The sequence below is a fragment of the Mytilus trossulus genome, chromosome 2, assembly GCF_036588685.1.
Source record: "Mytilus trossulus isolate FHL-02 chromosome 2, PNRI_Mtr1.1.1.hap1, whole genome shotgun sequence".
In the NCBI taxonomy this organism is placed as follows: Eukaryota; Metazoa; Mollusca; class Bivalvia; order Mytilida; family Mytilidae; genus Mytilus; species Mytilus trossulus.
In genome coordinates, this window is record NC_086374.1 from 59,668,728 (window position 1) to 59,686,126 (window position 17,399).

Here is a 17,399-nt window from a genome sequence, read left to right on the forward strand (position 1 = left end):
GTATACTACTTCAAACCGACGATTTTTAAAATCACAATACGGGAGAAACCCATACTAGTTATAGTCAACCATGATAATCAAAGTTACTTTTCCTCGTATTATCCTATGATAGATTTTAACCCTAAGATTAATTTTTTTATTGTCGCTTTAGTTTCCTTCTTGTGTCTGCTTATTCTCAGAAAGGGTAAGTCGTAAATCGAAAAAAAACCAACGGTCTAATTTATATAAAATTGTCATCTCGACCCCCCCCCCCATCCGATAAAAAGCTGTGCTTTAAAGGCGGGGGGGGGGGCATCCGTTTGGCTGATTTGGATGTTTAAATACCCTCCCACGTCCAGTTTGAATGAAGTCGTTAGATCCGATGATTCTTGTTAGGAAAATGACACACGCTTTTGAACAAATCTTTCGGTAGTCTAAAGATGGCCTGTTTCAAATAAAATTTCCAACTTGCGGGGCCTGTTTTGTGGTTACCTTTATTTTTAACTTCTAAGTCGATTTATGTGATTTGAACATCGATAAACTACTATCGTCTTTTTTTTTTTAAATTTTACATCGGATGACCGTGAGGGCATTCCGGTGTATTGCTGTCGCCTAGATTTCCATTACGCAACTTTCGTGTTGGGATTGTATCAGATCTATAATAAACATGATAATTACGCGGACATTATCGAGTGCAAAATAACCGTTCCTTATCGCTTGTTATAAATTAATTTTTTAAATGGATACTCCATAAAAACATTTTTAAAAGAACATATATTAATAATATGAAAATGTTTTGTCGTTAGAAATATATATTTAGGTAAAACTAGGGGTTTACGCAGTATATATTGGACGAGTAATGTAGTCTTTCGGAACAATGGATGTTATTCGGAACAATTCTGTTCTTTCTATGACCACCTTTCAAATACATGCGCAATAGCTATGACTACCTTTCAAATGCATGCGCAATAGCTTACTAATCTGTTGAATATGCATTAGCATCTTAAGTTGCTATAGAGATATTTAACGTATGATCTGAAATTTATTATGATAATAAAATTTTCTTGCACACAGTTACAAGCTGCTAATATTAACCTACATGTGTAGTATTTTAATTAGTCAAACGATGTAACCAGCTATGTTTAGATATGAGATAAGATTGCATGTAAACAATGCGCTTTATATTTTGAACAAGAATGATTAAAAATAAAATCTTTAGAAAGAGATTTAGTAGCATTTCATTTTAGATTTTACGTTTAGTGAAGATGTACATGTTGTAAAAAGCAAGCTATTAATTGTTTTATACTGAAATTAAAGGGAAGTCCTTCTTGCATATGATTAAATTACAGTTATTTTTTGGGGTTAAATATTGCAACTTTAATTTAAAAAAAATGGTTATTGAAAATAAAATTGAAAAGATATTTAATATGAAAAAATGAAATATTTTGAACGAGAACCTGAATTGAAAATAAAATCTTTAAAAAAAGTATTAGCACTTTTTGCAATTTTACATCTAGAATAGACCAAGGACATGGATATATGTTACAGTGAATTTGTATAATCAGTGATTATGTAGAATCCCTGAAATTTTCAGGGATTATGTAGAATCACTGGCTAGTTTAGGGATTATGTAGAATCCCTGAAATTTTCAGAGATTATGTATAATCAAGAACTACATGTTACTACAACTGTAAATGGATATGGAAATATTGTTTGATGTTTTCATTTGTAACGATCTTGCGAGTTACCGTTTTCATCTGATTTTTGTCGAGCCTGCAACTTTTGTTGCAGAAAGCTCGACATAGGGATAGTGATCCGGCGTCGGCGGCGGCGGTGTTAGCTCACCTCTTAAAAGCTTTATATTTTAGAAGGTAGAATACCTGGATGCTTCATACTTTGTATATAGATGCCTCATGTTACGAACTTTCCTTCAGTCACATGTCCAATGTCTCTGACCTCATTTTCATGGTTCAGTGACTTCTTGAAAAAAAGTTAAGATTTTTTGTAATGTTAAATTCTCTCTTATTATAAGTAATTGCGTAACGATATTTGGTATGTGCGTACCTTGCAAGGTCCTCATGCCCGTCAGACAGTTTTCACTTGACCTCGACCTCATTTCATGGCTCAGTGAACAAGGTTAAGTTTTGGTGGTCAAGTCCATATCTCAGATACTATAAGCAATAGGTCTAGTATATTCTGTGTATGGAAGGACTGTAAGGTGTGCATGTCCAACTGGCAGGTGTCATCTGACCTTGACCTCATTTTCATGGTTCAGTGGTTATAGTTAAGTTTTTGTGTTTTGATCTGTTTTTCTTATACTATATGCAATAGGTCTACTATATTTGGTGTATGGAATGATTGTAAGGTGTACATGTCTAGGGGGCAGATGTCATCTGACCTTGACCTCATTTTCATGGTTCAATGGTCAAAGTTAAATTTTTACGTTTTGGTCTTTTTATCTCATATTATATGCCAAAGGTCAACTATATTTGGTGTATGGAAATATATTATGATCTATATGTCAGTCCCGCAGGTTTTATTTGACCATGATCTCAATTTCACAGTTCATTGCACATTGTTAAGTTTTTGTGTTTTGTTCTATTTTTCTTAAACTATAAGTAATAGGTCAACTTTATTTGTTGTATTGAAGCATTTTTAGCTGTACATGTCTGCCTGGCGTGGTTCATCTGAATTTGACCTCATTTCCATGGTAATATTGGTCTTTGTTTAGCTATCTTGGTTACTGTTAAATTTATGTGACAGTTGTAATAAAGCTTTATACTTAGGATTTTTGATGAAGTCCAATCAACTTGAAACTTAGTACACATGTTCCCTTTGATATGACTATCAACATAATATCGATGATTAGTAAAGAAGGCGAGACATTTCAGTGTGTGCACTCTTGTTATAGTTTGCTCTTATGTTGTGCTGTGACACCACTGTCCAAGGTGAGAGGGAGGGTTGAGTGCCCACAAACATGTTTAACCCCCACCACATTCTTTATGTGCCACTCCCCAAACCAGGAGCCTGTAGTTCATAGGTTGTTGTTGATCACATCTGTCATATTTTTTAATGCCCCATTTATGGTAGTTTTTGATGAAGTTGAAGTCCAATCAACTTGAAACTTAGTACACATGTTCCCTTTGATATGATCTTTCTAATTTTAATGCCAAATTAGAGATTTCCCCCCATTTTCACTGAACATAGAAAATGATAGTGCGAATGGGGCATCCGTGTACTGGGAACACTTTCTTGTTTGTTTATAAATTAGGCCGTTAGTTTTCTAAATTGATTTTTTTCTTCTTGTCGGGGCCTTTTATAGCCAACTATACGGTATGGGGTTTTCTCATTGTTGAATGCCGTACGGTTGTCTTTAATTGCTTTTATTGAACTGTGGTGGAAAGTTGTCTCATAGGCAATCATACCACATCTCTCTTTTTTATATGGATCGCATTTTAGCAAATCTAAAGATTGTTGTACCAAGTCACCAACTGCTGTCAGAAGTTTAGATTGAGAATTCAAAAGATGATTTAGCCTGAACAGTAGTTAAGAATGTGTAAAACCAAGTTTTATGTTATCAAATGAGTTTATTTACAACCACTGGGTCTATGCCTCTGCTGGTGGAGTTTTAATTCCCCGAGGGTATCACCAGCCCAGTAGTCCGCACTTCTGTGGTGACACGAATTATCATTTATATGGTCATATTTATAAGTTAACTGTAGTCAGTTTATAAAACTTTTGAATTTTTGAAATACTAAGGCTTTTCTACCTCAGGAATAGATTCCCTTAGATGTATTTGGCAAAACTTTTAAGAATTATGGTCCACAATGCTCTCCAACTTCGTATTTTATTTGGCCTTTTGAACTTTTTTGGATTCGAGCGTCACTGATGAGTCTTTTGTAGAAGAAACGCGCGTCTGGCGTTAATACAAAATTTAATCCTGGTATCTATGATGAGTTTATTTGGTTTAATTTCTGTATCTTTCCATTTCAAAGTCTAGGTCATGGTTACTTAATCTTATTAATCATATAAAACCAAATGTCTTTATTATCATGTACACAATTTGTGACAAATAAACGCAATAAAAAACTGTCAAAGAAAAATAAGTATCTTATTTATGCAGAAGAGTATAATATAAAGACATGAATTTTTAAGCTACTTCAGTTCTCAACCCTAATGACTGTTTTGTCCTCTGCTAGAACAGGATATTCTTTTAATCAATTTTGGAATCAGGATATTTTAAAGGAACAAGAGTGCACACGCTGAAATGTCTCGCCTTCTTTACTAATCATTGATATTATGTTGATAGTCCAAAGTATAAAGTTTTATTTCAACGGTCACATAAACTTCACATTAACCAAGTACACTAAACATTGACCAATGGACCATGAAAGTGAGGTCAAGGTCAGATGAACCACGCCAGGCAGGCATGTACAGCTAACAAATATAGTTGATATTTTGCTTATAGTTTAAGAAAAACAGACCAAAACACAAAAACTTGACTATAACCACTGAACCATGAAAATGAGGTCAAGGTCAGATGACACCTGCCAGTTGAACATGTACACCTTACAGTCCTTCCATACACCGAATATACTAGACCTAATGCTTATAGTATCTGAGATATGGACTTGACCACCAAAACTTAACCTTGTTCACTGATCCATGGAATTAGGTCGAGGTCAAATGAAAACTGCCTGACTGGCATGAGGACCTTGCAAGGTACGCACATACCAAATATATTTATCCTATTACTTATAATAAGAGAGAATTTAACATTACAAAATATCTAAACTTTTTTTCAAGTTGTCACTGAACCATGAAAATGCGGTCAAGGACATTGGCCATGTGACTGACGGAAACTTCGTAACATGAGGCATCCATATACAAAGAATTAAGCATCCAGTTCTTCCACCTTCTAAAATGTAAAGCTTTTAATAAGTTAGCTTACGCCGCCGCCGCCGGATCACTATCCCTATGTCGAGCTTTCTGCGACAAAAGTCGCAGGCTCGACAAAAAACCATAACCCCCTTGAAGTTAAATGGTAATTCCCTTATCTATATTACAACATAAGTAGAATTGTTCGACTTTGCCGAGTATACGACACAGTTTTCAAAGACAGTCTTCTATGGGAATATAAAAAAAATTATCTATGTTTCGCATTCATTTCTTTTTCTATTATCAGTTCGGCTTAATCATCATTATTGTTATTTTCAATGGAGTTTCATCTAGCCAGCTCTTCCAGTGGACACTTAAGCTTGAGGGTCTTATTGCATTTTCGCCATAATAGCCGTTAATATTAGCCCTGGAACAGTCTTTAAACCACCAAGCTCCTCCCTTTACGTTAACACAATCTATAGCAGAGGCATCATTGTCTCGGTCACGTGTACTGAACATCATACCATTATTGTCGGCTGCAGCTGTACTAGTAATCGAATCTCCTGTTAAGATAGATACATCCCTTTATATCTTACTATTTGTTGTGAGCCAAGGCTCTATGTTGAACACCGTACTTTGACCTATAATATTGGTTTTTCTTTTTACACATTGTGACTTGGATGGAGAGTTGTCTTGTTGGCACTCATACCACGTCTACTTATATAATATATCAAATAAATGAACGCGTGTTAGAAAACGATGTTTTGACCACATGAGTTAAAATTTTCTAGATCTGATGGAAACACTTGTGGAAATATTATGGTATCTAAAAGCAATATTTTTTTTAGCTAATTGGAGTTATTGAGGTTATCTCGTTCGAAACATCACCATCATATAGGCTGACAGGCAACATACATACTGACGTCACAATGAAGCCGTTCAATTGTTGAATCTTGATAGTTTAATTAATAGGTTTTGTTTCAACTACAATTTGATCACCTAATAATTAAACAATACAAATACAATTTAAAATAAATGAATCATGTGTTTTGAATTGATTATAGAAAGCGTTTAATTACTTCTAATATTATTTAACGATTTTGATTTTAATAACTTTAAGATTTCTTATTATTTAAAGGGGCACTAGCTACGCGATTTGAAAAAAAAATATGAAGTATGATTTTTTTTTGTTCAATCATTGATGAAAGTGAAATTGTGAAATAATAATTTGCTTCTAACAGCCAGTATTGGTCAATTTTGTCAAATTAAATTAAGAAACATTAATGACGAATTACTCACTTGTAACTGTATAATTCGACCTCATTGAGTCCGTATTCATGATCATTCATGTGAACTTCAATTTAACCTGTATAACACATACATCGTGCGTGTTCGGTTATTTAACGGGAAAGAATGTCAACATTGGAAGTGAAACAAAGGTAAAGCATTTAGTTGACTGATTCGATCCACAAAAAGTCATTCGTATACAGGTAAAAACGATGATTAACATATATTTTTTATTCTATAATATGAAATTAAACAGACCTACAAAAATACAACTGCACGAGTCCGCTATCTATTCGTATCTATATTTATGTTTATATCGATTTAATGTAGACATCAAGACTTAAATACACACATAAAGAAGTTACATATTATCGAGCCCATGCCCTGTAAATTGCTTATTTCAGACTTTTTATGATTTGGATAAACGTTTTACATGGTTATAAATCAAATATGAAAATTTGGATCAAATCGGTGTACATGAATTCGACAACTAGTGCCCCTTTAAATCTTCAATGCGAACTTCTTAAATCTTAAGAAAATTGGCAGCAAGGAACAAAAGATTCGTTAAGTCAAAGTCATTATAACCAAGAAAAACAGACAAAAACAAGTTTTACTCCGCCACAATAACATGTGCCTTTCCCGACAAAAGTTGTCATATTTAATATTTTTTGGTATTTATGGCAATATCATAGATTAATTCACATTTTTATATACTCTGGGCGTTTCAGATCTTAACATACATATTGTGTGAGTAGGAGTCTGCTGTGGTTAACTGTATGTTCCCCTTTGGGCCTCTTTTGACTATTGACTCCTTAACAAAAAATACGCCAAATCTACCTTTATAATTTGTTAACATAAGACAAACAACCACATTCAACTCGGCACTGAATATAAAATTCAAAAGTTGAGCAACATGAATCACACAAAAAACAGGTGTGAATTCATGTGTTCTTGTAGGATTACCAGTTCCTGTTTCACTCTTAACACCCAATGTATTTCTAATTGCAGGTAAAACCTCATGATAAATCGCAACAAGTGACGTTAATAACAGCAAAAAAGAGGATAACACATTCTCATGGGTCCATGGAAAAGAGTAATATAGAAAACGTAACATTTTCCGCCCTTAAATATATATTTTGATTATAGGGCATTAGATGTCCAATTCATTTAAATTTCTCATATAATGATATGTTAATCATAGCGGGCGGGTTGAGGTCTCACAAAACATTTCTAACCCCGCCGCATTTCGTGCCCGTCTCAAGTCCGAACCCTCTGGCCTTTGTTATAGTCTTGTATGTTTTTAATTTTAGCTCATTTATATGTTTAGGAGTTTAGTATGACGTCCACTTTTACTGAACATTTTAGCTGTGATTTTTTGTGGAGCGAATAAAATTGTTTACCCTTGTTTCACTTGCAGTGCTGACATTCTTTTCCTTTTAATAGCTAAACACGTACAAAATCTTTAGCTAAGGGGTTAAAGGTCACGGATTCAATGCGGTCAAGTGAATAATTCTTCAGATAACTTAGATAACTTTGACAATATTTAAACAACCTGGCTCCTAAATGCGAAATATTAATTCACTTAGTCTATTTCACTTTCAGTAATGATTGAAAAAAACAATTTTTTTTTTTTATATCTCGTAGCTAATTCGCCTTTCACACCTTCTGAAAATAACAAATTTTATTGTATAAACTTGCTCACGAATGAAAAGTTTTAACAAAAATGTTGCTACCTGCATTTCCACTGAAGCCATTTATACTCAGTGTGTAATTTGTTTCTTCGTTATTAATACTGAATGAAGTGTAGATTGCATATGCCGTTTGTCCCCTAAAATCTTCCAGGTCGAATCGAACTTTGTAGGATCTTTGTTGCGTTATGGCGTAAATGTGGTCATTTCCTGCAGACAAAAAGAAAAATATATTAATGGTGCGGACCGAGTTAACTTAATTTACTCGCTCCAATAAGGCAAATACAAAAATGTTTTAACTTTTAAAAAGGTAGGTTATAAAACCATAACATCTTGGATTCATCTTGTTTCGTTGACATATAAATTAAAACAAATATCTTGTTAAATAGAAGAAAATCGAAATCGATCCGACATAAACTCACGATCTTTAATAATATGAACTACCAATTGAGAAAATCTATATAAGTCATAATTATTCATGTCAGATTGCCCTCGATTGAAAATGAGCCCATGAAACCTACTTTTACCACCAATTAAACTTTATGTTTTACTGGTGGAATGAAAGTAAAAAACTTGGCAACACGAACACAACTTTGGGTAAATGCATAGAACATTACAAGTTAGGTCAGAGACATATAATTGTATTATATGTCTCTGGTTAGGTGTATATCATTGCAAGACAGAAAATACTCAAGCAGTTAAACGAAACATAGCAACAATGTTAGCTCTAGATCATAATGAACAAATCCAAAGTTATGAAGATGACCTTGTAATAAGACCCTCTGACAGTGATAATGACAATGATGATATAAATAATAATACTGATGAATACAGTAGTTATAGTAGTAGAAGTGGAAGTAAGAGTGTAAGTGAAGTTGAAAAGGAATTAATTTGCCGTCTTCAAGTAGGAGATCAGTTAAAATTCCAGACAAATCCAAAGACTACTATATGTGATCTATGTTAATCTGATAAAAATGAAATCTGTTTGATTTATCCACAGATTAGACAGGACATATAATTATTAAGTAGATATTTCATATAGGACATAAACTTGTTCATATATACAGAGGGTAGAACATAGATTTATTTAAGGGTGAAATATGAATTGCACCGGTCCCAACCCCCAATAAATATTGACCAGTCCCTCAAACTAAATGTTTTTTTTTTTTTTTATCTTGAACAAAGTAAATGAATAAAAGTTTACATTATTTTTCAATATACAGAAAATTCACCTATCCGGTCACTCATCTTTGAAATTTTGAATATTAGGTATATGCTCATGACTAAACGCAAAAAAATATTAAATAAGTATTGAATGCATGAAAAAAGAATAATTTAGAAATTAATAAGAAACTAAGGTTCCAACTCCTACAGGCAAGCTTGACCTCAGACAGTTTTGACTTTTCTTTTCAGGTTCATTTTGGTCATATAGCTGAAAGTTGTTATACTAGTACTAAAAGTTTTTGTGCACACATTTTCTTTTTGCTTTTTTAATTTTCACGGTGCTCAAATGTCAGGCGGAAATCTTCAATGAAAAGTTTACAACACTTTTAAAAAGCAAATCAATTCGCCGTTTCAGAATTTAATGCATTCTGGGTAATATTTCAAAAGTGTACACCAAAACGTCGTGATTCAACCAATGACGTGACGTTATTTTCATTTTTAGGTACGAACAATGAAATTACCCATGATTTTTAAGATTCTGAAACGGCCAATTTGATACATGTACTTACCAAGCCAATGCTCCCCATCAACCTTACCAAATCCAGTTTTATACCCATGCCAGACTCTATCAAAACCAGTGGATCCGTCAAATCGTCTTTGAATTAACTATGAAAATCGAATAAGTAAGATGAAAGCATTCACGTGAAATCACAAAACAGAAAAAATAAATTTATGAATTTTGATTGGTATTTTGATTTCGTGACCATTTAACAGATGTATACAATGACCAATTGAGTGATGAGCTTTTATAACTATTGCCTTTCGTTCACCGTTAATGTCAACCTTTTAATTCCTTTGTGAGTTATTTCTATCACATGTAGTCCGTCGTTTGTTGTTTGTTACAATTCTCCTCCTTTGAAAATACTAGACCACATTCAACCGAATTTGGTCACAATCATCAAGGGTATCAATGTTCGGTGTGAGCCAATGCTCCGTGTTGAAGAACGTACTTTGACCTATAATGGTTTTTCTTTTACAAATTGTGACTTGTGATTTCTTACTATATCTATCTAGTTTTAATTATTAATCAGGTACCCAACCTGATAACCATTATGGTAACCAAAGCTAAATTAAAAGAGAAAGAGGGGGGGGGGGGGTAAAATGTTATACGTATTGTCTAATCATATCTTGTAAACCGTTTGAAAATGTGACAGACCAAGAATTGTTTGAAGAATTATAACATCCACCTATCGTCCATTAAAAACAAAACAACAGTCTGCTTTTAAATGGCGATTTCCACCATTTTATTTTGTGTTTTATCTTAAAAACTTATAAAGATGGAAAGACATATTTTAATTTTAAAAGTTATCAGCAAGACATGGTCTATTAGTTAATTAACAAATTTTATATTGTCAGTGAACTAGGTGAGGGAGTTATTATCCATAAATGACCTTTTTTTCAATTTTGCCTATTATCTTGAAAGCTATTCAAGAGGTGCTAAAAAACTAATAACAATTAAGTAATTCTTATCTTAAAGGTCGGAATATTTGATAAAAAAATACAAACACGAAAACGATACAATTTGGGTATAATAGTGACAGAGATAAATGAGTGTTAAGAAGTCGAACTAATCAACGCTTAAGTACTTCTTTAAAGGAGACATATTAATATAAGCACTTTGTGCTTGTTTCTGAATCCTAATTGTGAATGTGTTTATAAAATATACTTGAGTTATTCATAATAAAATATTGTTTACATCAACGCTACTTCTGGACCAAAATTAAATCTACCGGTAGTGACGCGTGACATTGGGCCACTCCTTCGTCTAATCCAAACGTTAATTAAAAATGAACTATCTCCTGATCGTTGATATAAAATACTGCCCATGAATTTAGCGACCCCGTCAAAGTGCATTCTATATTATGAATTTTATTATAATTTGCTTACTGTCCAGCCGCCGTTGTCAATTCCCATTTCACAAAATACGTCAATGTTCATTCCGGTCTTGGTTTTGATGGTATAAACTCCGCTACTCGAGTCGGGAGGAAGGAAACTGCAGTCAGCCAAAGACGCTAACAAATAAATTCAAAATTCAAATCTTAAATTGCTTTGTTAAATAAAATCTTAATGAAAAAGTGGCGAAAGATACCAGAGGGACAGTCAAACCTACAGATCGAAAATAAACTGACCACGCCATGGCCAAAAATATAAAGACAAACAGACATGATGACTTGTGTAATGAGTAAAATGCAAATTTGTGCCAATATTTTAGTCCTACTCATTTGTTTGTCTTGTACGTTTTTATAAGTTCACTCAGCACCACCATGGTAGAATTGCCAGTTTGTATAGTTGTCATGCTCCTTAGGCTTTAATTATTTATTTACTATCTTTTGACCTAAGTACACTGCACTTGTAACAACCAGTCAAAGCGATTATAATTTAGTACGTCAGACGCGCGTTTCGGCTACATAAGACTCATCAGTGACGCTCATATCAAAATATTTTTAAAGCCAAACAAGTAAAAAGTTGAAGAACATTGAGGATCCAAAATTTCCAAAAAGTTGTGCCAAATACGGCTAAGGTAATCTATGCCTGGGATAAGAAAATCTTTAGTGTTTCGAAAAATTCAAAGTTTTGTAAACAGGAAATTTAGAAAAATGACCACATTATTGATATTCAGGTCAACACACAGCTATGACAAAATAACAACAGCACTTGAGTGAACCTAGATTCCAATCAAATTTTGTTATATATTAACCCTTAAATACATAAAGAGAATGATACCAACATTAATTTGTTTCACCAAATCTGCATTTAAAATATTTCATCAGTGGTGTTCGATGCAAATATGTTGAATTCAGTATATAACACTATTAAAAACTTCAAAAGAGCTTTACTCATCAATAAAATAAATGAAGGTAGCGTTTACTTCATTGAGACAATAAATTTTATTTATTCATTGTTTTGTTTTAACTTGGGATTTATGTTCTATAAATGACCACTTCAGTTTTATCATGTATATCTTTTATATAGTCATTTTATAAAATTTACTGTTTGCAAAAGTATGAATTATTATAGACAATAAGGATGTTCTTAACCCAGGCAGAAAACCTTTTGTTAGCTGCTATTCGTGTGATTCTCTGTCCTATATGTTCTCCCATTTATTTGTATTGTAGTCCTCTAATGTAATGTTGTCATTTTAATGTTATAGTTAACATTGCCATAAAAGCGGGAGGTTTGGCATGCCACAAAACTAGGTTCAACTCACCATTTTTTTCTTAAATGGCCATAGTTATATTATAATTCTTTCTGTGTGTGTTACATTTTAATGTTGTGTCGTAGTTCTCTTATATTTGATGCGTTTCCTTCAGTTTTAGTTTGTAACCCGGATTTGTTTTTTTCTCTATCGATTTATGAATTTCGAACAACGGTATACTACTGTTGCCTTTATCTATCATACTGTGAATTTGGCGGACTGAAATAAAATATATTACGACTATGTCACAAATTCTAAGGATAGAATCGTACTAAGTCGATTGGAGCAATTTCTGTGTATTTACAAACAAAAGTATTAATCTTTTTCTTTTGCATTCTTCACAAAAAGTACAATCGTTATCAAAGGTACCAGAATTATAATTTAATACGCCAGGCGCGCGTTTCGTCTACACAAGACTCATAAATGACGCTCAGATCAAAATAGTTTTAAAGCCAAAGATGTACAAAGTTGAAGAACATTGATGACCCAAAATTCCAAAAAGTTGTGCCAACTACTGCTAAGGTAAATAGTTATCAAAGGTATCAGGGTTATAATTTAATACGCCAGACGCGCAGTTCGTCTACATAAGACTCATTAGTGACGTTCAGATCAACGTAGTTATAAAGCCAAAGAAGTACAAACCTGACATATGCGTCTTTTTAATATATTCCTGGGATAAGAAAATCCTTATTTTTTTCGAAAAATTCAAAGTGTTGTAACAGGAAAATTTATAAAAATTACCATATAACTGATATTCATGTCACCACCGAAGGGCTGACTACTGGGTTGGTGATACCCTCGGGGATGAAACGTCCACCAGCAGTGGTATCGACTCAGAGGTGTAAATAGTTATCAAAGGTACCAGGATTATTATTTAATACACCAGACGCGCGTTTCTTCTACATAAGACTCATCAGTGACGCTCAGATCAACATAGTTATAAAGCCAAAAAAGTACAAACCTGACAAAGGCGTTTTTTGGATTGTGTGTACTCCTGCTATTTCAAGAAGTTGGTCCTCCGTAGTATCACATGAAGAAAACAAATCACACTGACGCGATTCAGTTTTAAAACTGGCAGAGCAACAGTCTTCCTCGTTTGCACATACAGTTGCACATGAATACAATGTCAATTCTGTTTTTTTCATAAAGTGAGTCCCATTTTCTTTTAATTGTGTGTTCAAATGTATTTTAAAATTTTGCGATTTAACCGTTCTTGTTCCAGCACAGAGTGATAGAAACATACATGCTGCTATCGGAAAATGCGTTTTACAAATCATTCGTGCAGGAATATGAGATGTGTTACCCAATCTATTCTATTCCTCTGCTTCATAAAAAAGTAACTATTTTCGGTATCATTTATATATAATAATGATTTCTGACGTAATAGTTATGGTTGAAAAGATAAGGCATGCGTATCGTTTACTTTAAAATCAGAAGAATTAATTCTTTAAAGCCGGCCAGGATGAACCAACGGATGTCAAAATTAAAATTTTAATGTATTTTTCTTACAAAGTAGTTGCTGTATATTATAATATCTGCTTACGTTATAGTTATGGCTGAAACGACAGCTTATATGCGTACCGTTAAACTTTGCTTTAAGATCAGAAGAATTCATTCTCTGAAGGGATAAACCAACGGATGTCAAAATTAAATTTTAATATATGTTGTTTTACAAAATAGTTGTTTTTTTTATAATTATTTCTTTCTAAGTTATGGTTGAAACGACAGTATATGTGCGTATTGTTTAATTTTAAATCAAAATGAAAAGAATTAATTCTCTGAAAGGATGAACCAACGGATGTCAAAATTAAATTTTAATATATTTTGTCTTACAAAATAGTTGTTTTATTTATAATAATTTCTTTCTTAGTTATGTTTGAAACGACAGTATATGTGCGCATTGTTTAATTTTAAATCAACGAATAAATCATCTGATGGGGATTATCAAACGGAAATTTTAATGTATTTTCCTTACAACTTTTGTAAAATTTCCGTTGGATAATCCCCATCAGAGAATTTATTCTTTGATTTAAAATTAAAATACAAAAAAGGTGTGATATCGCCTAAAAGAAGATATATTTTTAAACCAATAGAAATACAAGTCCAGAACTACAAATATTTTCCTTAGCGTACATTTCTTTAAATTAAATCTGAAAAACAGCTTTAAAATATTCAATGGTCATCGGCTACACTTGAACTAAATTAATGATAACACGCTTGTTTTTCACATACAGTTGTAATCTTCTGTAACATGCATATTTAAAATTCCTTTCGTAACTGGAACATTTGCAATTTCTTGCAACAGTTCAGGCAAAATCTGGGCATTAGTCTTGTCCGTTTGTGTACCCTCCCAATTTATATACATGAATGTTCTGGTTCAGTGAATCTAATACATTCAACTGGTGTTGCTTTTCCTGGTAATCGTTTGAGTTTGAAACATCATAATTACTGAGCGTTTTTCGATCTCCAACTATCTGCAGTTCCTCATCGCAAATGACTTCCACTTTGTCTAAGCACAGTTCTACTGGAATATAGCTTGTTTCCACTCAAACGGGTGGTCATCAAGGTTGGCCACTCTGACTAAATATCTGAGCATTGGCTTTGTCCGTTTTTGTACCCTCATTACTAATATTTACATGTATTTTCTGTTTCAGTGATTCTAATACAATCAACTGGTGTTTCTTTTCCTGGTAATCTTTAGAGTTTGCAACACCATAATAACTGAGCTTTTTTCTATCTCCAACTATCTGCAGTACCTCATTGCAAATGACTTCCACTTTGTCTGAGCACAGTTCTACTGGAATATAGTTTGGTGTCCTCTCAAACGGGTGGTCATTAAGGTTGACCACTCTGAATGTTATTCTATGACCAAATGAGTTTTCTGTGATCTTCCTTTACCGGCTCTAAAATCAAATCACTCGTTGACAGTAACAAACTTCTTTTCGCTTCTTCATCAATAATAAGCACATACTTGGTGTCCCTTTCTCCGACAATGGCTTCTCCATCAGTTTGCCTCTTAGTCTCACATGCAATCCACTGACCATTTATCAGTAGGCCCAACTTAGAATTGACTGTGATGTTCATTTCATCTATTAGGTCACAGCCTAGTTATACGTTATCTCCAATGGGTGTAACATAAACTAGCCGTTTGAAGGCTTCACTTCCCGGGCCAACTGCCATCTCTGTAATTCCTCTTGTTTTCAAATTTTCTCCGGTCTCAGCAACTACTAAATTTCTTACTGTTCTCCTTAGCTTTGGCCGTTTACTCTCAGGAATCTGGTTATACAATTGGCGTAAGCAAATGGCAAAATCAAACTCTCAAACACATCAAACGAGTGGATAACAGCTGTCATATTCTTGACTTGGTACAGGCATTTTCTGATGTAGAACCGTCACCTCTGATCCATTGTTAATAACTGCATTGGTCACAATATTGTTAATGGTCATCGGAACTGTAGAGATAGCTGCTATCACTCGATCAATGTTCAATCCCTTTGGTCAGTTCTGCACTACCAATCACCTACTTTTGTGTGTTCTGTTGTATCTACTTAGACTCCTCGCCCAACATTTTCAGGTTTAAGTCTACGAACTGTGTATCTAGGTTATCTTCTTCAAATGTAGTTATACTAGTACAAAAATGTAGTACCCGTTGTTTCTATTTAACAATAATGTTTCTCATCGTGGTCTTCAACTTTTTCTTTAAATGCTGACACTTAGTCGACAATCTTAACCCTTAACAGTTTAAACAGTCTTCAGTTTTGTGTTGACTCCTTTCGGTATTTCTTATAAAACAAACTTCTGTGTTCTTTATAAGAGTGGCTCCTATTTTCCAGTGTACAATCTTTTATTGTCGTCCTCATAAAAGTTCATGCATCTAGTATTCTTCAACTTGGTCTTTTGGTCTCTATTATAGAAAAAAACCCAAAGGATATGGGATATCCATCCAGGTCACAAAATCAATACATGCACAGCAACAACACTTGATTATTTTGCCATGGAGTACTACTATAATCCGGCTGTGTAAATAAATTTTCGATTTCTTTTCAAATGATTGTCTCCACTGCAATTGACTTTCTCAACACATAATACAAACAAATCAATATTCTGTACAAGAGGACTTCAACGTAGCCTTCAATAACTAAATATATCAAAGTACAGAAGTATAGAAGTTATGTTGAAGACATTTAAATCAACAATTGAGACCATCATAGAAAACAGTACCATCAAAATAAACACGATAAAAACACAGAGTTCTTGGTTATAAAGGAAAATACAAAAGATAAAAGACAAAGACAGATACAAGAAACGACAGGTAGAATTTCTAAATGAATCAGGAGATAAAAATCAAACTGACAGACTTTATGATGTGATAAACAACAGATCAAGTTCAAAAGAAAAGGAGTGTCACCATTGAAAAAACAAGGATTTATACAATTAAGACAATTAAAACACATATGAGTAAAGCTATCATACTCAATTAGCAATTACGATTAGATTTTACCAAAGAGAACCACGTAAAAAATTCCCAGACAAAGAACAAAGTCCATTTCCAATCATGAAGGGCATTAACATCACTGATCAAGGACTCCATATTAAAGCTATTGAGGAACCCAAAAAAACAAAACAAATAATGCAACAAATCCAAGCGACATTTCATGATTTATACTTTAATCAACCCATGATCATTAGCCTAGTAAATAGCACCAATCTCATCTATGTTATGCAAACAATACCTAGAAACAGAAGTTCCCCAAGACTAGCGAGAACTTATGGTTTTATTAATCTTCAAAAAGCTGAAGTAAACTGATCATAGAAACCAGGATTCAAATATTTTAGGCCAGACGAGCGTTTGTTTCGTTAAAAAAAGACTCATCAAAAAAGTAAACCAGCCAAATTAAATAGAGTTAAGGAGCATTGAGGACCAAAATCCCGACACGTTTTCCAAGATAAGTACAAAGCTGCAAATAAGACCAGTATCCTTTACATTGATAGCTTGCAAAATACTGGAACATATCATTACAAGTATAATGAAACACTTTGATACCAACAGAATACTAACAGAAACACAACATTGCTTTAGATATAAGAGATACCGTAAATCTCAAAATTTTAACAACATTCAAAGAAAAAGTTGGATGCCTTATTAA

At 33.4% G+C, this 17,399-nt stretch overlaps 1 protein-coding gene across 1 annotated transcript; it reads right to left on the bottom strand.

The window, feature by feature from the left end:
• Positions 1–4,008: 4,008 nt before the first annotated feature.
• On the bottom strand, positions 4,009–13,791 carry LOC134707666 (microfibril-associated glycoprotein 4-like). The gene is made up of 5 exons (XM_063567636.1): positions 13,214–13,791; positions 10,944–11,068; positions 9,566–9,662; positions 7,878–8,042; positions 4,009–5,420 (listed from the first exon to the last, which is right to left on the bottom strand). Exons 1-5 carry the CDS (start codon positions 13,527–13,529, stop codon positions 5,161–5,163), a joined length of 963 nt encoding a protein of 320 aa, XP_063423706.1. The 5' UTR covers positions 13,530–13,791; the 3' UTR covers positions 4,009–5,160.
• Between the last annotated feature and the right edge of the window lie 3,608 nt (positions 13,792–17,399).

Coding starts and splice junctions, on each gene's coding strand:
- LOC134707666 (XM_063567636.1), bottom strand. CDS start 13,529: ATGATTTGTAAAACGCATTTTCCGATAGCAGCATGTATGTTTCTATCA. Junction 8,043..9,565: donor TGATGGGGAGCATTGGCTTG/GTAAGTACATGT, acceptor TTTTGTCTGCAG/GAAATGACCACATTTACGCC. Junction 5,421..7,877: donor TGGCTTCAGTGGAAATGCAG/GTAGCAACATTT, acceptor CTATCTTAACAG/GAGATTCGATTACTAGTACA.